This window comes from Pelobates fuscus, chromosome 5 (assembly GCF_036172605.1).
Source record: "Pelobates fuscus isolate aPelFus1 chromosome 5, aPelFus1.pri, whole genome shotgun sequence".
NCBI classification, from domain to species: domain Eukaryota; kingdom Metazoa; phylum Chordata; class Amphibia; order Anura; family Pelobatidae; genus Pelobates; species Pelobates fuscus.
This window is the reverse complement of record NC_086321.1, coordinates 53,889,936-53,914,237: the sequence shown is the minus strand read 5'-3', so window position 1 is coordinate 53,914,237 and position 24,302 is coordinate 53,889,936. Positions and strand designations below refer to the sequence as shown.

At 40.3% G+C, this 24,302-nt stretch overlaps 1 protein-coding gene across 1 annotated transcript in view; it reads left to right on the top strand.

The window, feature by feature from the left end:
• Window positions 1-24,302, top strand: part of EPG5 (ectopic P-granules 5 autophagy tethering factor) — a 103,846-nt gene that overhangs the window by 36,634 nt on the left and 42,910 nt on the right. Inside the window, exons 2-11 of the mRNA XM_063453849.1 lie at window positions 2,231-3,166; window positions 4,129-4,372; window positions 5,965-6,101; window positions 7,110-7,217; window positions 7,717-7,790; window positions 8,097-8,202; window positions 18,665-18,779; window positions 19,740-19,890; window positions 22,360-22,515; window positions 23,945-24,102. Coding sequence (XP_063309919.1) covers window positions 2,231-3,166; window positions 4,129-4,372; window positions 5,965-6,101; window positions 7,110-7,217; window positions 7,717-7,790; window positions 8,097-8,202; window positions 18,665-18,779; window positions 19,740-19,890; window positions 22,360-22,515; window positions 23,945-24,102 — 2,185 coding nt within the window. The remainder of the gene's footprint in view (window positions 1-2,230; window positions 3,167-4,128; window positions 4,373-5,964; window positions 6,102-7,109; window positions 7,218-7,716; window positions 7,791-8,096; window positions 8,203-18,664; window positions 18,780-19,739; window positions 19,891-22,359; window positions 22,516-23,944; window positions 24,103-24,302) is intronic.

Genomic DNA, 24,302 nt, shown 5'->3' with positions numbered 1-24,302 from the left:
GTCCTGCCGTCTAAAACAGCAGTTGTCTTACCTCCTCGTTCCTGAACCTGAGTTCACACTCATCGACGGGGACACCCCAGCACTTCTCACGTAGAGGCCGATGATCTCCTGGACAACGGCCCAGTGGCGCCGAGACGAAGGGAGGTCCACGCAGAAGTTCAGGGGTGCAGCCGTAGAGAACGTGGGCAAAGATAGACCGTCTCACGCCTCTGCCTCTCAGCTACCGTTGAACGATGAGCTTCCCGGCCAATGCACCAAATGATACCGGAGAAACTGACGGAAGCCAAGCACAGAGAGATGGACACAGGTTTCTTCAGGAAGGAAGAGATTCTTTATTGGATCACCGATCGGGACTCAGAGGGACTAGCGTCACCAAAATACCACAAGTTCTGAGCCCCGGACAATAGTGCAGGCTCCTTATATAGGCATATAACTCCTCCCATATTAAGCTCCACCCGCACATTCTCTTAACCAATCAACACAAATAAGAATTAACTTCCTGTTTGACCGCATGGCTTGTCCAGCACAATGGAGGAGGGGGAATACTACATCCTGTATTCTTGCACATGCTCCGTACACTACTGATCGTATCTTGCCTCGTGCAACCAACTGATCGATACGTCAGTATATGCACGTACACATGCCACGTGGTAATCTCGGCCTACTAAATTTATTTTTACCGAGATTCCACCACAGTTATTATTACAATCAACTTGTGCTGACTTCGGTTGACATCAATAAGAACAGTGTTAAATCGTTTCAGGGACGTAAAATCTATGCTCAAGATAAGACTGCTATAGTGGTTCTGGGAGCAATGAATTTATGTGAGCTAAACAAAATTAAAGGTCATTTGAGAATACAAGTTCACAAGGAAACTGTAATTTTTCTTGAAATTTAAAAAAAATAAAAAAATGAAAATCACTTTCAACTTGTGTTGCTTTGTTTCACTTGCATGGAGGTCCACACTAAGAGTTTATTGATACGTGGGAGAGGGACCACATGTTGATAGTATTTCTGCTGCCCCAATGTATAGGTGAAATTTTATGTTTAAATTCATACTAGGTTGTGTGTACTATAACAGGTACACTTTAACTGCAGATTTGGAAGAGCAAACCGGAAAAGCCACAGCTATACATCATTAATATGTAGTCGCTAGTAATGTTATTCTGTATAGTGTGAGTTTTTAGTAATCTAAAGTTCTTGGCCCCCAACTGTCTCGCTTTTGTCAGGACAGTGCTGACATCAGGGCTCTGTTCCGCTGTCCTGTTTTAGTTTCCCCGAGCAGCACAGTGCAAGTGCATCATTCAGCGGGCTCTTATGGATGTTGCCGGTGACGCAATTGCATTACTAATGACTCTCAGAGCCTGCCCCCACTGCGCCGGTTGCATACTTCCCAGTGTTTGGCGGTATGAAAGTTAAAGGGACACTATAGTCACCAGAACAACTACAGCTTAATGTAGTTGTTATGGTGGGTATAATCATTATATGAAGGTATTTTCATGCAAACACTGCCTTTTCAGAGAAAAGACAGTGTTTACATTGCCCCTAGGGACATCCCCAAGTGGCCACTCCTTACATGGCCACTGGAGGTGCTTCCTGGCTCAGGGCTGCACTGTAGGTAGCATTGCCGTTCAGCGTCTCCACGCTCTGCATGGGGACACTGAATTTTCCTCATAAAGATGCATATGAGAAGGTGCTGATTGGCCAAAGCAGTGTTAGGCCCGCCCCGGTGGGAAAGCTTTGGATTTGCCTTAAAATCTGCAACCTAAATGGTGGGTTTAGCGCTATAGGGTCAGGAATACATGTTTGTGTTTCTGACCCTATAGTGTTCCTTTAATTTAACATTTTCAGCCACAATAGTTTAATGTAAATTCTTCAAGTCAGCTATGTTTTAAGTTTGGCTATTTGGCCTTTTAACTTGAAATTATTATGAATTCTCAACAATTCACACTTTACTGGTTGTGGTAGATTCAAATCTGAATTGCTAAATATCAAGACTGTGGCTGTACCAAAGTGGAAACATTTCCCCAGCTTAGCTGTGTTTGCCTAAAATTCTGTTTACTATAATCTGGGGTTTAGTGAAAAAAAAACATAGTGACTAACTCTTAGAAAGCACATTGGATTTTTTACTCCTCAAACAAGGATCTGAATTTTTTTAAAGCAAGTTTTTTCACCATCCAATGCTGTTAGTGTTTTTCTTAATAAAACCCTCTTTGGTTTCTCTTTTCAGGAAAAGAAGAAGCAACATATTTTTAAGGATATAAGCTCTGACAAAACTCTACTGGTGGAGAAAGAGAAGAAAATCGCTGCTACAGTATCTATTTCTGATGCATCTTCACTTGCTCAGACTGCACAGATTCCTAAGACAAAAGAGATCCCTGATAACTTTATTGAAATCCAACTTAATGATGAAACCGGTATACAAGAGATAACTGTGTCCGGTAACTTGCCTGCCGCAGCTTCTGTAGCTAATGACGAACCACCTGTAGAATCAAATAAAACTACTGAAGACATAAACAATACAAACATAAAAGATCCAGTATGTTTTTCTCCAAGACAGGAGGGAAACATTCAAGGAGATGGCTTGGTAACAAGCGTTACAAGTGCAATGGAATGCTCGGATGTATCTACAGATTTGAATGAATGCATTGCAGGGTCTCCATGTTCCTCAGTTGGCAAACAGTCTGTAGATGCTCAGGAGCTTCACCCCGCCGTCCTTACAATGAAGGAACTCGACTCTGCGAACCCTCAACACTTTGTGGAAGCCAAAGAGATTCTCCATCTGCCAAAGGTGAAATCTCTGTATCCTGAATTACCAGTTGAAATTGTTGATCAGAAAAGAGATGTTGCTACAATTAAACCTCTTGTACATATTGAACGTCTGTATCCAGAAATTCCCCAGCAGCCAAAGCCTCTCCCGTTCACAAAGGACCAACTGAAGATATTTGAGCCATGCTCGTGGCTTGAGAATGTGGATTCTTTCACGGATGAGTTTGAGAGCATTGCTCATCAGGACAGACATGAATTTCATGAACTGCTCATGAATTATGCTCGATGTAGGAAGCAGCTTCTGTTGGCAGAAAATAAGTTGCAGATCATGATATCTGACTGGAAAAATATTAAAAGCAAAGTTTGGGACTTCAAGGAGGAACACATGACAGCTCAGGTAATCTGCTTTAACATTTTAGACAACATGGAATTGCTACGTTTAAGGAATAGCAACAATGTCAACGATTTTTACTTATATTTTGTTTTATATATTATAAAATGTGTAGGTTATAATTTATTAATTGATTTTAATTTATAGCTGAGCTGAAACCTCTGTTCTGCCAGCACCGAGACTGAAATGTATTGGGGGCAGACTAGATGGGATGTGAGTTCTTACTTGCTGGCCCAATCCCACCCCTGAATGGGAAATCTTGAATTATCTGTATCCATGTGTAGCCTTACATTTGGCACTCTTACAGACTTATTCACCTAATTGGGAATTATCAGGAATTCTAAGGGAATTTTTAAATTTAGGACCAAAACTGCGAAATGGGGAAAAAAAAATCTCCAAGTCAAACTATTCAGTACAGCTACTTTGGCCTTACAATTAAACATTCACGAGTTCTCAACAATTCTAACTTCAGTAAATATCTCTCCCCAGAACTTGGAAACCTCGGCTCAAATCCTAGCCACACCATTTTACCAGTAAGTGTCCTTGGGCACAACATCTAAAGATATATAATTGTAACGCACTGCAGATTATGTTGGTGCTATAAAGATGCTAATGATAGTAATGTATAAGTTAACACACTTCAGTATCATACATGGTGACTCAATATTTAACCAGTTACAATATGGGATTGTACAAGGAGCAAGTAAGCATACGCTTACGCTCTGTACTGTTAACTCACAAAGGGTGATAGCTGGTCCAGGCTGAGGAAATTTTTTAATTCAAGGCTATTTTGTAAATGAAATTATATATTTGTATAATTCTTCTTTAACTTGGTATCAATTAAAAAAAAAAAAAAAATGCATTGTAAGTGGTGGAACCAAGTATTATACTATTAGAGACTTCCTGGAATAGAAGAAAACTTATTAATATGCTGGTTGGTCTTAAATATCTTGCATTTTTCCCTACAGGGACTTTGTGAAGATCAGGCTAAAGTTGTTGGCTATCATCATTACCAAACAGCTGACGTGAATGAATCTGCATTAGGAGATCTGAAGCGACTATTTGAGCTGAAATCTGATCACTTGCATCAGACATTCGCCCTTCATTCTTACACGTCCGTCTTATCCCGTCTGCAGGTTGAATCTTACATGTATGGATTGGTCAATAACTCCCTGTTTCTAAGATCTGTGGCGATTTATCCACCTGACCATGGTAATTATCCTAGTTTACAATCCTTTCATACCATTTGAGATACAAAGGCTTTTTAGGACAATAAGGGGACACTATAGTCAATAAAATAACTTTAGCTAAATAAAGATGTTTTGGTGTATGAATTGTCCCTTCAGTCTCAGTGCTCAATTCTCCCATTTAGGAGTGAAATCACTTTGCTTATGTAGCCCTAGTCACACCTCACTGCATGTGACTTACACAGTCTACCTAAACTCTTCTTGTAAAGAATCATCTAATGTTTACACTTCCGTTTATTGCAAATTCTGCCTAATTTAGAATGTCATATCTCCTGCTCTGTTAGTAGTTAGCTAGACCCTGCAGGAGCCTGCTGTATGTAATTAAAGTTCAATTTACAGAGCAGGAGATAAAACCTTTTGAAGTAAGTTAAGATCTTATTAAAAACGAAACCATTATTTTTTCATGCAGGCTGTGTGAGTCAAAACCAGGGGAGGTGTGACTAGGGCTGCATAAACAGAAACAAAAGTGATTTAACTCCTAAATGACAGATAATTGAGCAGTGATACTGCACAGGTATGATCTATATACAAAAAAAGCTGCTTAATTAAGCTAAAGTTTCCTGCAAACATCTCTAACTAAATCAGATGGATGCCTCTTGGAAATATGAAACAACAAGATCCGTTGCAAATCACATAAAAAATGGCACATCTGTCTGTTTAGTGTTCTCACTTTAATTTTGAAAGTGTAAGCAATTTCATTATCTAGAATGCATTACAGTTAGAGTTTAAAAAAAAATGCATAAATATGTTTTGACACAGCGTGACACTTGTATTCGTTCACTTTCTCCTTTTTTTTTTTTTTTAAATGATGCTCAAGATCAGTAAACAGAAACAAAATATACGACTGATAATAACCTTCGAAGGACAAAGTCCTTCCTTATTACTGTAGGACACACAGCAGTTTTGGCTTATTTTAAAGCCCTTAGTGAGAAGAAAAAAATGGGGAGGAAGGGTGATGGAAAAGAGGGGACCAGCCATGGGATGCCTAGCTTGCATTAATGAACACCTGGTTGACTAAGGAGAATGACCCTATCCCCTAAAGTTAGCCCTCTCCTTACTATTACCCAAAGCTATAGCCTAACTGACACCATACCCTTAGAACCTCACAAGCTCACCTTTCCATGAACATGAGCTTAGAGTAGCGTAGCTTAGCACATGTGATAGATAGACCATATAGAGAGGCAATGGTAGATTTCATATTGTACATTTCCTCCATCTGAGATATCCACTGATGGAGAGTAGACCTGCTGTCAGTCCTCCAGTACAAAGGAATGAGAACATTGGCTGCATTTAGTAAATTCTTCATGAGAGATGTTTTACAGGTTGGAATAGACTCTGGTTTGAATGGAAGATCCAGGTCCAACATAAATATAACCATACAGATTTGCATCCATAGTTGTGGCTGTATTTGTATTTTAAGTCTCTCTGGTAGCACATAGCTATAACCTAAAAGGCTTCATGTGAACAACAAGGAGAGTTAGCCTTTTACCTATAGCCTTGTTTACACTTAACTTTCTTGTGTTCGGAACCCCAATGTAAACTTTTTTTTAAATACAGGTTCCCAAAAGCTAGAAGGTTCCCATTCTGATGTCATCCTACTGAAGGAATGTATTAGTGTCTTGTTCAGCTTCACACGGAGAGTCATTGAAGATGTTCAGTTTCAGAATGATGTCCTCATTTGGCTTCAGAAACTGGTAATCACCATGTGTCTTATTTTTTTTTTTCAAAAATCTACTCTCCTCAATGTAATTCTTTTGGATGAGCTTTTCAAATGATCACTGTCTGTTAGAAAACGTTTTAAATTATTTATCTATACTCTGCTGAAATTTTAGTAAAAAAATCTTTTGAAATGTTTTTTTCTAATCGATTGTGATCATTTGAAAAGCTTATCCAAACAAATGTAAATAGACATCCATGTGTCTATCTGCCCACAAACCCACTCGTTGTGGCCTTGATCACAATCCAGCTCTTTAATCAATATCAAGATTTCTGAATTTTTTTTCGGAATTTTTGTTGGAATTGACTGTAAAGCCAGATGCTGATGAAGGTCTTCATTTATTAGCTGATAATGTTGGAATGTAGTGGTTATGGTACTTGGAGCCTTCCCTTAAAGAGTTGCTCCGAACAAAAACAAGTGTTTTCATAAACTTGCCTCTTTTCCATTGCTGAGCCCAAGTTCTCCCCTCAGCACAATCCTTCCTTGGCTGATGTCATTGGGTGGCTTGGAGTGGGAGTTTTGGCTATATGTACAGTATGCTGGCGCCAGATGTAAATATTGATGCGGACAGAGATAAGGGCTTAAAGCGGCACTGTCATGCCGAACTTGCCTTTCTCCAATCGATTCCTCTCCTCTCCCTCTGCCAGGATCTGTTCTTTATTTCTTCCTGTCTGCTCTAGTTTTCCTTAAAACATAAGACAAAGTAGGGACTATTTTGTCTTATGTTTTAAAGAAAACTAGAGCAGACAGGAAGAAATGAAGAATAGATCCTGACAGAGGGAGAGGAATCGATTGGAGAAAGGTAAGTTCAGCATGATGGTGCTGCTTTCATCTCAGTATGTGCAATGTTTCATTGTGAAATGTTACACATAGAGACTCCAGACATCATGATCACTTAGAATAACTGAAATGGTCATGGCGTTTGAATTAACCCTTTAGGTAAGAAGTGCTATGGAGCTGGATTAATCTTTGTTTTTCTCTGTAGGTGTCCATCTTACTAAAAGTTGGCTGTTTGGGAGATCACCTCTTCCTCCTGAACCACATCCTTCGGTGTCCTGCTGGTGTCAGTAAATGGGCAGCTCCCTTTGTTCAGGTATGTGCATGTCGTATTTGTAGTGTAACTGCCATTAACACGTTCTCTTCTGCTTTGCAAGTACATATTCTAATAGCATATTGATTATAAACACCAAGAACTGGCCTGGATCTACTAGCAGTTTGTAAATGTACTGTAGATAAATTATATCCTTTTTAAACTGATCCATTGACTCATTTTACCTAACATACTTGGGGGACTGGGGCCAATTATAAAGAAATTTACTAATCAAGAGAAATTTCACTTTTACATTTGCTCAGCTATTTTCAGCATTGCCAGTCAGCTCATCAATTAAAATATATCTGATTTGATATGTTTTTACATATCTTGGTTCATGTTACAAACCCTAACAAAGAGGAAACCCAATTTCTCTTTGGTTTTTAAAATAAAAAAATACCTAAGGTATATTTTAAGTTAATAAGATTGTGGGTACATGCAACATCTTTTATTCAAAGAGAAATAGCAGAACGATAAAAATTGAATATTTGTTTTGTTTTAGGTTCGAGTCTTGCACAATCCTGCAGGTGTTTTTCACTTTATGCAGCTTCTTGCCTTGCTGATGTGTCCTGTTCGGTAAGGAAAAAGTGGAATTGTATGTGCTATTTGTAGTGTATTGTGTTTATTTTGTGACTTTCTTTAAATGTTTTTATTTAACACTTAAATATGTTTAAAACGTATCCCTCACAATGGACATCTCAATGGCCGTGTTTCTCAAACACATGGTTGAGGTTTTATACATTTTCCCTGGGAACAGAATTTAGTTTTCATGAATTATTGGACTATGAGTTCTCATAAAGGGCTTGAGAAATGCTGAGCTAAGGAATCCTATATTTGTGTGGCAGGCCAATGCATTGCCTAACTCATTTTTCTCCATTGCAGAAATCGAGTGGATTTCTTGTGCCACATGAAGCCAAATGAAAGAAAAAGTTTGTCTTCTGGCAAAGAGTCTGGAAATTGGACGTTAGTTGATGAGGGAGGAGAGGAGGTAAGTTAAGCATTATGTGCTTTTCTCTTGTCAAGGGTTATGCAATACAAAGGTCAGATCACTGCATATGACATGAAAAATTGGGATTATTGACAGAGTTTGGTAGGTTGATAATGTAATACTGTACATATAAATTAAATATATATTTATTATCTGTGTGTGTGTGTGTGTGTATATATATATATATATATTTTTATCTGTACAGTTTTTTTTATATGTGTGTGTGTGTGTGTGTGTGTGTGTGTATATATATATATATATATATATATATATATATATATATATACACACACACACATAAAAAAAACTGTACAGATAAATATATATATATATATATATATATATATATATATACACACACACACACACACAGATAATAAATATATATTTAATTTATATGTACAGTATTACATTATCAACCTACCAAACTCTGTCAATAATCCCAATTTTTCATGTCATATGCAGTGATCTGACCTTTGTATATATATATAAAAATATGAGGGAAGGCTGCTCTCCGGACTTTTAAAACATCAAACTTTTATTGAGAAATAGTTAAAAAACGACCAACGTTTCGGTCCCCGCTCGGGACCTTCCTCAGGGTCAAATAGAACAGCAAAACAATACAGTACAGTGTAACAGTGACGAATATATACACCAATAGTCAATTAGTTACTCACTCAGGTGTGTTCCCGTGCGTTCCCGCCATCACCCTGTGTTCTTCCGGGTGTGCGCGCGCATACATGTGCGTAACGTCCTTTCGATTACGTGTCTACGTGTTGGTTCACCCGTCACCCTGGAAACCATATCAACAAAACGGCCTGCTTGTGCAAACCGGACCGTGGTCCACAGAATGAAGGATTCTACAAATATACTGACAAAAAAGTGCATCTAAGTGCTTATGATTAAAACGATGTATTGCCAGTGAAAGTGGATGTGCAAATCAATATCCATATAATTAATATTAATGACAAAAACTATGTGCATTGACCCCAAATGGGGTATGTGGGTAATTATGTATATACGGAGTGTATCATATCTAAAGTAGTGGAAAACGCTACTTTCCTCATTAAAAGTGCTGGTGACAAATATAAAGTGCTGTGGCTTTACGCAAAACTGTGCAAATAGTGCAAACAAAGTGCAATGCTCATACATAAAGTAGCTTGAAGTGTAAAATACCTGTGTATAACAGTGTATTGCAATAACTCCGAAATAAAACTACAACTAATAAAAAATACCCAATGCTTTCTATCACTAATTAAAAACATTTTTTCATTCTTTCATTTTTTCATTTAAAATTCCTAGCTAGCTGTGAAACTTCATATAAACGCATGATAAGTATTATTTTCATTTAACCCCATAGGAGCCACTGTATTTAGTTGATGGATCCAAAAAGTCTCTTTTTGAAGGAGCATCTTTCCTCTATCTCCACATCTTCAAGGAGAGACCACTCATTTGCTACAAGAAGAATAGGAGCCTCAAGGATATACTGGTTCGCACAGATCCAGTGGAGAGCTATTCGGGGGCAGTTAAACAGAATATACGAGGGAGTGTGCGATGCCTTGGGTGTGTGACATGTGGGCACATGATTCCAGCTAAGAGATTCAACCACCCACATACGAACGGGACCTACGATATTAAGCATACGATTACCTGTAAAACCCAGTTTGTCGTATACAAACTGGTATGTCCATGCGGCCTCCACTATGTGGGCAAGACGGAGACACAGTTATGTGAAAGGATCAGAGGACATCGGTCGAGCATCAGGCTAGCCTACAGGGATGGACAATCAGACAAACCGGTTGCACGGCACTTTTTGGAAAAAAAGCACCCACTGGCATCACTAAAGTTTGTGGGTATAGACCACATTCCTCCCCCCCGAAGAGGTGGAGATAGAGGAAAGATGCTCCTTCAAAAAGAGACTTTTTGGATCCATCAACTAAATACAGTGGCTCCTATGGGGTTAAATGAAAATAATACTTATCATGCGTTTATATGAAGTTTCACAGCTAGCTAGGAATTTTAAATGAAAAAATGAAAGAATGAAAAAATGTTTTTAATTAGTGATAGAAAGCATTGGGTATTTTTTATTAGTTGTAGTTTTATTTCGGAGTTATTGCAATACACTGTTATACACAGGTATTTTACACTTCAAGCTACTTTATGTATGAGCATTGCACTTTGTTTGCACTATTTGCACAGTTTTGCGTAAAGCCACAGCACTTTATATTTGTCACCAGCACTTTTAATGAGGAAAGTAGCGTTTTCCACTACTTTAGATATGATACACTCCGTATATACATAATTACCCACATACCCCATTTGGGGTCAATGCACATAGTTTTTGTCATTAATATTAATTATATGGATATTGATTTGCACATCCACTTTCACTGGCAATACATCGTTTTAATCATAAGCACTTAGATGCACTTTTTTGTCAGTATATTTGTAGAATCCTTCATTCTGTGGACCACGGTCCGGTTTGCACAAGCAGGCCGTTTTGTTGATATGGTTTCCAGGGTGACGGGTGAACCAACACGTAGACACGTAATCGAAAGGACGTTACGCACATGTATGCGCGCGCACACCCGGAAGAACACAGGGTGATGGCGGGAACGCACGGGAACACACCTGAGTGAGTAACTAATTGACTATTGGTGTATATATTCGTCACTGTTACACTGTACTGTATTGTTTTGCTGTTCTATTTGACCCTGAGGAAGGTCCCGAGCGGGGACCGAAACGTTGGTCGTTTTTTAACTATTTCTCAATAAAAGTTTGATGTTTTAAAAGTCCGGAGAGCAGCCTTCCCTCATATTTTTCTACATTATTTGGAGCTCTGGTGGTGCGCCCGGCATTGGACTGTCTTTAAGCGTGAGTGCAGGGGATATTTGTATTTTTATATATATATATATATATATATATATATATATATATATATATATATATATAAAATAGAAAAAATACCGTCACTCTAGGTCTTCCAAGCAATGGCGTTTATTTTCAGTTAATCCAATGTCAACGTTTCAGCCCTAGTTCAGGGCTTTCATCAGGACACATATATATATATATATATATAAAAAAATATTATTATTATTACCAATTATTATTGCCATTTATATAGTGCCAACAGATTCCGTAGCACTTTACAATATTATGAGGGGGAATTTAACTATAAATAGGACAATTACAAGAAAACTTGCAGGAACAATAGGTTGAAGAGGGCACTGCTCAAACGAGCTTACAGTCTATAGGAAGTGGGGTATAAAACACAGTAGGACAGGAAATAGCAATCAAATAAGGTGGGGGTGAAGAAGAGCTGGAGGAGAGAGTAGAGTGCTGCCCTTTAAGAGAGAGCAAGAGACAGGTATGTAAGGTTACTCTGGGAGGCCATAAGCTTTCCTAAAGAGATGGATTTTAAGGCGTTATTTAAACGATTGAAGACTAGTGGGGAGTCTGATGGCGGTAGGCAGGTTATTCCATAGGAAGGGAGCCGCCCGCGAGAAGTCCAGTATGTGTGAGTTGGCCGTACGGGTGCGAGTAGCGGACAGGAGAAGGTCATGTGCAGAGCGGAGAGACCGAGAAGGGGTATGCCTATGGATCTGTGAAGAGATATAACAGGAGCTAGAATTGTTCAGTGCTTTATATGTATGGGTTAGCACTTTGAATTGATTCCTATAGGATACAGGAAGCCAATGTAAGGACTGACAGAGGGGGTGAGGTGTGAGAGGACCGACTAGAGAGGAAAATCAGTCTGGCAGCAGCACAGACTATAGCGGGGAAATACAGCTTTGGGAAGACCAATTAGGAGAGGGTTACAATAATCCATGCAGGAAATTGCTAGAGCATGGTCAAGCTCCTAGGTAGCATCTTGCGTAAGAAAGGGGCGGATGCGGGCAATTTTTTTTTTATGATGGAATCTACAGGAATTGGCAACATACTGGATGTGAGGCTTAAAGGTGAGGCCAGAATCGAGTATGACGCCAAGAAAGAGGAGGAACAGTATTAGAAGGAGGAAAGACAAGGAGCTCAGTTTTAGAGAGATTGAGTTTCATAAAGCGGGAGGACATCCAGTCAAAGATGGAAGAAAGGCAAGCAGTGACACGTTGCAGGATGGCAGGGTAGAGGTCCGGGGAGGAGAGATATATCTGGGTGTCATCAGCGTACAGGTGGTAGTGGAATCCAAAAGAGGTACCGTATATACTCGAGTATAAGCCGACCCGAATATAAGCCGAGGCCCCTAATTTTACCCAAAAAAACTGGGAAAACTTATTAACTCGAGTATAAGACTAGGGTGGGAAATGCAGCAGCTACTGGTAAATTTCTAAATAAAATTAGATCCTAAAAAAATATTTTCATTGAATATTTATTTTACAGTGTGTGTGTATGAGTGCAGCGTGTGTGTATATGAGTGCAGTGTGTGTATGAGTGCAGTGTCTGTATGAGTGCAGTGTGTGTGTGTATGAGTGCAGTGTGTGTGTGTATGAATGCAGTGTGTGTGTATGAGTGCAGTGTCTGTATGAATGCAGTGTGTGTGTGTGTGTGTGTTGCAGAGCCGTGGGGGATGGGCAATTCTATTTTTATTTATTTTAATTTTTTTTATTATTATTTCTTATTATTAAATTGAATTTTTATTATTTTTATTTTATTATTATTAAATTGAATTATTATTTTTTTTATTATTATTATTATATTTATTTTTTCGTCCCCCCTCCCTGCTTGATACATGGCAGGGAGGGGGGCTCTCCTTCCCTGGTGGTCCAGCATTGGCAGTTCAGTGGGGGGGGCTGTGGGGGCTGCAGAGAGCGTTACTTACTTAGGTAAGTAACGCTCTCTGCAGCCCCCACAGCCCCCTGTCTGTATTATGGCAATGCAAATTGCCATAATAAAGACTATTGACTCGAGTATAAGCCGAGTAGGGGGTTTTCAGCACAAAAAATGTGCTGAAAAACTCGGCTTATACTCGAGTATATACGGTAATACGTTTGCCAAGAGAGGCAGTATAAAGACAAAATAGAAGGGGACCAAGGACGGAGCCTTGGGGGACTCCAACTGAGACAGGACGAGGGGAGGAGGTATCATTAGAAAAGGAGAAGCTGAATGAGCGTTGGGAGAGATAAACGTAAAACCACGAGAGGATGGAGTCACAGAGACCGAGTGATTGAAGAGTTTGAAGAAGGAGAGCATGATCAATAGTGTCAAAGGTGGCAGAAAGGTCAAGAAGAATTAGTATAGAGTAGTGGTCTTTGCAGTCTCGGTAGAGTGGAGATGGCGGAAGCCAGATTGAAGAGGGTCAAGGACAGAGTTATCTGTATAGATAAAAAAATCGGCACAGATAAAAAAAAAAAAAAAAATATCTATGGGTAATGTACATGTTTGTAAAAGTTGGTATGTTAGTCATTTATTTCATAAAGTTTTCCAATCTAAATGTTTTTAATTCTGCAGTTTGGGCATGTATATGTAAATATAATGTTATTTTTGGTAGACTTTAATTAGAAAGCATGTGTCACATGCACTTGATCACACCTTATCTGGTATGATTTATTCTTCTCCACATGACTTATATCCTGGTTTTCTAACTGTTCCTATGCTGGTTAGTAACATGTCCAGCTTTCAGTATGTTTACTTAAAGGACAGTATAGTCAGCAGAACAACCACAGCTTATTGTATTTGTTCTGGTGTTTATAGTCAGTACCTTCAGGTATTTTGATGTAAACACTGCCTTCTCAAACAAAACACAGTGTTTTTCTTATAGTTTAGGAACACCTCAAAGTGACCACTCCTTAGCTGACTACTAGAGGTGCTTTCTGGGGCTGTGCTGCACAATGTGCAGCACTGATGTTTAGCATGTTCATGCTCTGCATGGAGATTCTGGGCTCTTCTCATAGAGATTCATTGATTCAATATATCTCTATGAGGACATTCTAATTGGCCACGGTAGCGTTTAGCTCTGCCCATGCCCTGCCTCCTTGGCTGATGTTATCAGAATTGACTATCTCAACCAATCCAATGCTTTCCTATAGGAAATCATTGCGATTGGTTGAGATCAATTCTAAGGCGGATCAGGGGTGGAGCCAGCGACGGCAGACTCGCGCAACGCTGGTAATAAGGATGTTTCTACTATATCTAAGAGGGGCTGCAGGGGAGATAAATCGTGATTTTTAACACTATAGGGTCAGGAATACACATTTGTGTTCCTGATCCTACAAGGTTCCTTTAAAATCAATGTTTGTTTCAAGTTTTCCTGCTTTTTACTTTGCCTATACTACTTCTATATTTCCTTCTGCCTCTGTGATATCTTTCTAGTTTGTAAGTGCTTATCCCTGCACTATCTCACTCATTTTAATTTTCCCACTATTTCCAGATCTCTGCTGATCAGGGGTGGCTGGTGAAATTTTAGATTATTGGGCACCAGACTCCATCCTTGAGAGTTGATCCCAAAGTTTTTTTTTTTTTTTTTTGCCACTTAACCCTATGTGATCCATCCCTGACCCAGTGAGACAACACACCATAAGCCTATAAATAGATAAATACATATTTTATGCACAAATCAGAAGCATTAACCCTCACCGTACCATATATGGAGCCATAGACAAATCCATTAACCCTCCCAGTTCTTTTACACAAACCTATGAATCCTCATACATAGACCTATAAAGAAACCATTGACTCTTCCTGGGCTTGCAAAGACCTATAAACACACCATTGCTCTTATTGCAATGCAATGTCCTGTAAATAAATCCGTAAACCTCCCAGTGCTATACATGAACCTAAATACAAACAATGAATCCTCCCAGTGCTATATATGGGATTACACACATTATTATTGTTATTATTAGCATTTATATAACACCAACATAATCCTCTGTGCTTTACAATTATAGATGCTGGATATTCAGAGGTGAAGGATGTCCTGCTCTACCGAGCTTACAATCTATTGCACACAAACCATTAACCATTTCAGTGCTATACATGGGGCTATACACAATCATTAACTTTTTTAGTACCACAAAGATCTATTAACACAGATCTGACAACATTAAAGAGGCATTTACAGCACAGTTTGTTTTAGCACTGGTATCTCTGAATCTATTTAGTTAACCCCTGCCCCCACAGAAAAAAATGTAACTAGTCTTCCTCTTACCCTTGATAATAGATATTTGTTTTTCTCACAATTATGTAGTCGGGTGCTTCCCCTAGTTATGTTCTTTGTAGGCGTCATTGTTTCCTCCTTACTCTATAAACACGCAACCTTCATTCCGTTTGACAGTTCCAATACTTTTTGTCCAAACAAAATCCATCTACTCATTACTCATGTGCTTTCTAAACTGTACCATGCTTGATCTCTGAGATTCTTCTTGAGCTTTCTATACATTCTTCATTCTATCATTCTGCTTCAGCAAATTCAGAGTGCTACAGCCCTTATCCTCACCAGACTGCTTTGATCTGTTCATCTCCTGATTCTCTTTAACCCCTTAAGGACACATGACGTGTGTGACATGTCATGATTCCCTTTTATTTCAGAAGTTTGCTCCTTAAGGGGTTAAACCCAAACTACCTTTTGATCCAACATGAGCTACTTTTAAACTCCTCACTTGTTATAAGTTGGAAACCAAAACCCATCTGCAGCTATCAGTATTGATAGTTGGTGTTAGGGCTATGGTTAGTAGTACGGTTAGGGTTTGGGTAAGGTAAGGGTCAATGCTGATTCAGGGTTAAGGATAATGTTTGGGGTAAGGGAAGGGGTAACGTATACAGTTAGTTAATGTAAGCCAGGGTTTGACAAATCCCAGATGCCAGGTCACTATGACGACTAGGAAATGTGTCTTGGGGCCTGGGAGGTGTGAGCCCATTCAGCCCCTGAGGTGACCGGCTGCCTGAAATAGGAGGCGGGCTTCTAGGCGGCTCGTGGAGAGCGATATACTACAAATAAAAAATACAACCTAAGTCTGCAAACTAGAAAATAATTATAAATATACCTATCCGTGACACAGAAACAGCTTCCCACGGATCACCTCCCAAATGGTGGTCTTAACAAACCATAGAAATACACACAATACACGTGGAATTCAGCTGGTATGTCTAAAAGAAAACAAGTAAACAAAACATAGTGTGATACCGTTAAATACAAGAGACACTCTCTGCTATAGATTGCGTTTACGAGATATTGGAATAAGAAGCACTCCAAAGGTGCCTCCCCCGAAGTGGATGGGGGGAGCTAGTATCTCCTTCTCAGGGTTGAACTTATCACCATAAATCAGGAACCAGCCAGGACTCTGATAGGTAGATAAACTTAAAAAAAATTTTAAATGACAATAATCGGTCCCAACATTGGGATTTCCTCAGAGACCAATATGAATACAAACAGTCAATAATTAGGCTCCCAAAAGCAACTTAATCCCTTCCACCCTTCAGTCCCCTCAAATAGGGCTAATCCCTCAAGTCCATTGGTGCTCCAATGGGCGTCTTCCCTTCTTCTCTATTCCATTGGAGAATTCAGCTCTTGCTTCACCTGCTCCTAAATGTGTGATTTCAAATAGCCCTTCTCGCAGCTGTGCGCAATTCCTCCAATCAAAGAAAACTTCCGTGCGTTCAAGCATGTACTTCTGTGTGTTTCAAAGGCCCTCATGGAATACAAGATGGACGTGCGCTCCATTGTGAATCCAAGAATCTCCTCCTGGTGTTCTCTAGGGGCATCTGATTCTATTAAGCAGATAGGGAGAGGCTTCTAGTGCTGTAGTCTCCACTAAAGGGAGAGTGCAGTTAGTTCTCATTAAAAATATCAATTCCCCCAGATTACAGTGTGGACATGTAAAAAGTATATATTGATTTATTTCTTAAAGTGCAATGTATATATATCTAATTAAGTGATTGTCTTACTTTTGTAAAAGAAACATGCAATTATTAATCCATTACTGTTCATATTGTAAATTCCATTTTTTTATTCTTAACACACCATTTTAGTATCCGTGAAATTATCTGACTTAATAAATTAATACATTAATCATACTCATCGAAAAAGTATCAGTGCCACACATACCCATTAAGGCCAGATGCGCGTGTGAAGAGCAGAGGGATGCAGGCAGGTGGCTGGGTGTTCTAGAAAAATCCCCTCATGGAGAGCTGAACGAGGCAGGCGGTTCACTGAGTTCAGAGGCGTCAAGAAAGCTGTAATCTTCCTGCTCTGCTGCCTCACTCTACCTGCAATCATGCCTGGCATACTAAACATTGTGCGAGCAATGCAGCCCCACTGGAACCCAGGAACAGTATTCACTCCAGCTCTCCCAAAGGTAGGGAGGCTGGGTGGACAAATTTAAATAAAACAAATTATAATTTGTGAGTGTTTGTGAAAATGTGTGTGTGCGTTTGAGTTGCAGTATCAGTGTGTGTCCGTCTGTCTGTCAGTGAGTGTGACCCAGGAATGATCTCTAGAGGCCGTCTGAGTGACTGCCACTGGAGTGGCTACTAAGCAGCAATGTAAACCTAGAAAAGCGTGCCTCGGCATGTCCCTCGGCGCTGACTTAGTCCGCCTTCGCTCCTCCCCACCGACGTCAGCTGGCGGGGGATACCTAACGCGCATGCGCGGCAATGGCTGTGCTTGCATTAGGATTTTGACATAGGAAAGCATTATATAATGCCTTCCTATAGGGATTTGGGTGCCGCTGAAAGTCTTCATGCATAGTGTGAGGACGTCCAGCGTCCGTTAAGGAACCAAAAGTCACCTAACAGTCCGGAAGTCCCTCTAATGGCTGTCTGGTAGACAGCCACTGGAGGTGGAGTTAATCCTGTAAAGTAATAATTGCAGTTTATTAAAAATAGCCCTTCTATGTTTAGCCCTTCTATGGAACCTGGGCCACTGCACCCAGACCACTTCAATGAGCTGAAGTGGTCTTGTTGCCTATGGTGTCCCTTTAGAAAGTGTCTACTCTGTAATAGAACTTGAGGTGTGGTCTAGGAAATCTAGCATTTAGTGATGTGACTTGTTTTTTAATGTGGAACTGTTAGGAGGTGTTTTTGTAATACCCAAGATCTCCTTGATGTAGACCTTTGCATTGTGAGTTCTCTTTTCCCCCTCATTCTATTTTGTTTTTTCTTTTTCTGTAAAGCCTTTTGGTTATAACATCGGATAAGTGGGCAGAACAATCTAAATGCCACATAGAATTCTGGAAATGGTGGGAAAACTAATTCTAAAAATAATTTGACTGTTTCTTTAATGGCTCTCTAACATGTATTTTGAATGTGTATTGCGTCTTTTATTTATAGAAGAGCAAGTAACAACCTTGGTTTTCTTGCAAAAGTCTATAATGAAATCTGTAGAGTAATGCATGAATCAGATCCATATTCATAATGCTTCATGGTGCTAACCAGACATCATTCTATATTTCTTTAATTCATGTGAACATTCCTGTTCCTGTAATAATGAGTTTTATGCAGATATTGCTGTTTTTTTTTTTTTTGTTAGGATGAGGACCCAGAGACCAGCTGGATGTTGTTATCAGAGGATGATCTAATTGCCCTTCTTACCCAGTTTCCTTTCCAAGATCTGTTCAAAAATGTTCTTGGTTTCAATCATAGAGGTAAGTGCTCTCCTTAGTGATACACAATCCTAACATGTTATCATTAACACATTACCAATGACCACTACTGACCATACCATCATTTGTGGTTTTGATGTTTTATCCCAGTAAACACTATTTTTGTCAGAAGTCTTACAATTGTCAGAGGCTTTTACTTAAAATTAACATGCAGTGTGGTCTATGGACAGGTTAATACATATTGTCATGCTGAAACATGTATAGGTTTGTATTAAAGCTCTTTATGAAAAATACTTGCTTTTCTGCAAGTTGTCAGCTTCAAGATAACACACACACACTCATTAAAAATCTAGTCGGTGCCAGAATAAATTATTTGTTCCAGCTACTACCTGGTTCCCAATTGCTCACTGAAGAAGCTGCAAATCCTTCAGAGTTTGAGAAAATGCAGGGCTTTCAAATGAAGGGACACTGTAGGTTTTGTGTCTGCTTTATTTCATTAAACTGGTGTTAGTGTCTGGAGTTCCCTGGTACCATCATTTCACAGTTTTTAATGTTTTTATGTTTTAATGCTAAACGAGAGTCCCCAGCAGCCCATCCCATCTATGTAGCTTTGGATAATTAGGAAGTATTACCTGAGCAGCAATGGGGAACTGGGATTGCCTGAGAGTGTCAGGTGACTGCTTTTAGCCTGTCAGAGCTTCAGCTGATGGTATGAACGGGTATGACTCCAAAGAAGTGTGTAATCTCTGACTTGGTCATTTAATGTTGCTGCTCTTGTGCGGTTTAACACTAAATGGTGTGACAGTGCCAGGGGACTCCAGGCACTACAACCAATTCAAAGCGATGAAATTGTTATAGTGACTACAGTGTCCCTTTAAGTATTTGTGAACCTATAAGCTATATGCAATTTGCACTTTCTAGCCATGGTTTTGTTCTACACAGTGAGATTTAAAAATGTTGTCTCTTTATTCACAAGTAATAAAACTCTTCCGTATTTAACAGGTGACTACTTCCCTGAGAAAACTACACCACAGGAAATGATGAAGATGTTTGCTTTTACCAATTCATTAGTAGATCTTCTGGCTCTTGGGCTAGAGACCTTTAACAGAGCACGGTATCGACAGTTTGTCAAACGGATTGGTCAGATTATACGGTATGTTTAATGATAATAGGTTATGTCGGCGCTGTGTAAATACCAGAAATAACGTAAAAATAATAGGCAGTGATTATGGTGCTTGGATTGTAAAATAAGGTAGCCAGGAGTACTTATTTATGTGTACTGTTATAACAAAAGTTTTTTTTTTTTTTTTGGTCAATCTTTATTTTATTTGTGCTTAGAGAGAACAGGGATGCCCAGCTCGCCACAACAGCGGTCATAGACAGGCATATAAACACATCGTGTCATAAACATAACAATACTTTGCAGTAAAATATCACATTGTGGTACAAATCGTTAGATACAGTGAAAGTAACTATGCACAAATTTTTTTTTTTTTTTTATAGTGGGCTAGATCGTTATAACGAGTTGTCTCCTCTATGACTGTAAAGGTGCCAGGCTAGAGATGGCATTGTCAATGTTGTAGGGGTGTGTTGGTTTGTGTGCTTGGGGCCTATATGGTAATTGTCCTCCCACCTGGTGTTGGTGTAGCAGGGCTCTATTTAGCTAGTCGTTGTGTTTGGTCGCCCCCCAATTTGCTTAGTAAATTGTAGTGGTGAGAGCGTGTTGTCCTACCATAGCGGTCTAGTGTATCCTCAGTGTTCTGTGGCGGTAGAGTCTCTCACATCCCCCATTAGGTGAGGTCTTTTGGGGTGCCTCACTGCCTGGCTAAAAGTTCAGCTTCTATACGGGATGGCGTCGTAGGTCGGAACTATGGTGACTGTGGTCTTCGGGACCTGTCTAAGGTAGTCGTGTGTTTTGGCCATGTGTCAGGTTCCTGGGGTGATATGTGGCGCTCCATGCTGTGCTGTGCTCCTTTACCCTGGAGCACTGGGGGGGAGGGGGGGGAGGGGGGGGGGAGGGATTGTAGAGACGTAACGTGGTGTTGCCACCTTGTGGCTTAGGCCTATCAGAGAGAGGTATTGGTAAGATATGTACGGCCTTTAAAACAGAATTAAAACATAAACACAAATTATAATTTGAAAGTCTCCTTAACTGAAGAAGTTCAGGTAAGTCTCTTATCCCTTCCCGGCTCAAGCGTGGGTTTGGCCGTGGCCGCTCTTGCGGGTGTGTGCCCATGGGAAGCTGTGCGTTGCTGTGGGATACCCAGTGCCGTCAGCAGGGCCGGGATTTCGGTCGGGTCTGTGGCCTTGTACGATTTGTCAGCTTTTGTGACCCAGATTGATCGCGGTGTCGCCCATCTGTAGGGCTGCTTCTCTGCTTGCAGTATTTTCGTTAGGAGTTGCATGGATTTCCTCCACAACAAGGTGGCTCTGCTTAAATCCTGGAAGAGGGAGAGTTGGCATTGTTCAAATTCGTAGGGAGACTGTCCCTTCAGTGCTTGTAGGAGTCCCATCTTGTCCGTGATTGATTGGCATCGCAGGATGACGTCCCGAGGTGCTGTCGCTGGTGCCTGGGGGGATTTGGTGATCCTATATACACCATCGAAGGTAAAGTATTTGGCTTGCTTTGCTGGGAGTAGGGAGGCCACCAGCCTCCGGATAAAGTGTGTCAGCTCGTCGAGTGGGATTGTTTCCAGGACCCCCCTGATCTTTATATTCTTCCTCCGCCCCCTATCGTCCAAGATATTCACTTGCCTGTTTGTTTCATACTGTGAGGCCTGTATTTGTTGTACCCGGTCGCCCAGCTCCTTCAGCCCCTGCTTAAGGTCAATCACCTTCCCCCTCTGTAGCTTGGGTGCGTGCAGTGACGGCCTGTACCTCCGTGGTGAGCACCGCCAAATCAGCTTCCCACATTCTCCGGAGGTTATGCTGGAGGCTGGTAAGCATGTCCTTTATCTCCTGTTTGGTTGCAGGAGTTGCTTCAAGTGTTTGTGAGGCACTCCCTGAGGCTGGTGCTGGGTTCCGAGGGGAAGCTCCCCCTCCCGACCATGAGGGTGAGGAGTCTCTCGAGCAGGAGATTTCCCGCTGGGTTGGGGCCAGCGTTGGAGGCTGTAGCATGAGGCCGACGTCTCTCTGTGTCTTGTTGTCGGTTACCGGCTGCTTTTGGGATTTCCTCCCCATGTCTCCCTCTGTCGGTGTAGTCGGTAGGAGCGTGGACAGGTCGAAGTCACTCCACGTCGGGTACCCCCTTTGGTACGCGAGGGCCTGGTCTCTCACGCGGTAGGCCTTCGGGCCGCGGCTGCGGGTTTTTTTTCCCGGTGTGATGAAAAAAGGCATCGGCCGCTGTAGTGTATCGTTCTGCAGACGGAGCTGCCCCCGGTTTCTATTTTGGCGATACGATGCCTCCGTTATTCGCCTTTTAGTGCGGTAGATCGCTGGAGCGGTGTTCAGGTGCGACCACTCTGTTGCGCTGCTAGGCTCCGCCCCCCCAAAAGTTTTTTATTTTTTTTAACCTGTGTAAAAGAGTTTTGTGCCCTTTTTTTTTTTTGCTCTGGTTACTATTCCTTGTAGCAGTGAAATTATTAAACACAGAAAATCTTGGTTTCATTCTTGTTTTCCACAGGATAGCTCTGAGCTATGTGAGTGATCACTGGGAACTCTATCTGAGTAGCAATAGTGCCTCTACCCAGAGTTCTGAGCTGTACTCCCTGGGTAAGCTGCAGGCGGGGTACGACGAACTGTTCCTGCGATCTGTTCTCTATGTCCTTAAAGCAAAAAGGTAAGAACTGGAAAATAAATGTATAATTTTGCCATATTTAGTGTCTTAGGTGTGCACTATATAGTTCTGTAATAGGTTATTTTCTCTAAGCATTAAGTTATATTGAATTGACATCTAACTTGCAAACATTTGGCTAAAATAGTTGAATTATTATTATTTTTTATTTTTTTTACCCTCAACTTGTTTACTGAACGAACTACATTGTGTTGCACATGTCTCTGGTATCATTAAGGTGACATTTAAATATATGTTCTGCTTTTTACATAGTGGTCCTTTTTATTTTAAATTAAAGCCTTAAATTAAAGCATGTAAACTATATAATCTCATACTACATCCTCTAGGGGGAAGACTAGGAGTGTCACATATAGGATATGGATTTACGTTCAAAAAGGAAATAAACTGAGGAACAAACAAAATCAACCGTGAAATAATTCACCTAAAATATTATGATGATGACCCTAGTTACAGCCACTTACTATGAATAAATATATCCAAGACTTTAAGGGGAAACTATAGTGCCAGAAAAACAAAGTTGTTTTCCTTTCACTATAATTTCCTATAGTGCCCCCTGTGGTGCAGAACAGTTACCTGATTCCAGCAACGTTGTCCCTTGGTGCAGGTTCAGGCTCCGCCTCTACTCCTCTTCCCGCCGATGTCAGCCCAGGGGGCATAAGAATGCATGTATAATGTTTTCCTATGGGGTTTTACATGACGCTGGATGTCCTCATGCATAGCGTGAGGATGTCCAGGGTCAGGTGACCAAAAGCCGCCTAATGATCCGGAGGTCTCTCTAGTGTCTGTTTAGTATACAGCCCCTGGTGGAGTTATCCTGCAAAGGTAATTATTGCAGCTTTATTAAAAACTGTAATAATTACCTTTGCATGGTTAAGGGACCTGGGACACTTCACCAAGACCACTTCAATGAGCTTGGGTGCCTATAGTGTCCCTTTAACTTATGATTCAGCATAAAAACATATTCAGAAAACGTTGTATAAACTGTTGGCCAGATGGTACTACACTCCAAGTGCACTTTTTCACTGTGCGGAAGCATATCCCTCAAAGACATATTTATGCTGAGGGTATGGGAAGGTTCTGCAGCACTTGTGATGGATTTGCCCTCTATTGAGAACAACTCCACCGCACTGTTTCATGCTTCTCATTTTTGCTATACCTTTTTTTTTTCTGTCTCCATGCTTCATGCATCATGACACCATGAAACCACCACAGTTTCCAGCAGTTTCACTTCTGTTTGCAGGTTATTTTTTGTGTGGCTTTTTTGTCTTCTTACCATCCCATACGATAATCGCACACAAATGATCTCATTGCAAAATTGTTTTTATGTTGACTGATAAACTGTGATGTGATATGTTAATGTTTAATGTCTTACGGTTTTCAGGATTACTGTAACATTTGTTTTTCTGTGTCACAGGCTTGGGATATGGCTTTTTATGTCTGAGATGCCTTTTGGAACATTGTCAAATAGTATGCTCTGGAAGCTGTTTTATCTCATGCATGACGCAGAAAGCGAGAGTATGTCAGAGCTATATCCTACCATAGACATGACTGCATGCAGTTCCAGACTAAATGGTATTTATTTTTACAAATCACAATGATTTTCCCCTCCAACTTTTATAAAGGCTTTTGAAAAATATCAGTACCGTTCAAACCAAATATGCACAATGAGATGCGCTCAGTTATGACACATTACCTGAAAATGGAACATTTTCATTCAGTTATGTTTTACATTGATCTATTTTGGTCAAAAATGTAAAATTAATTTAAAATTT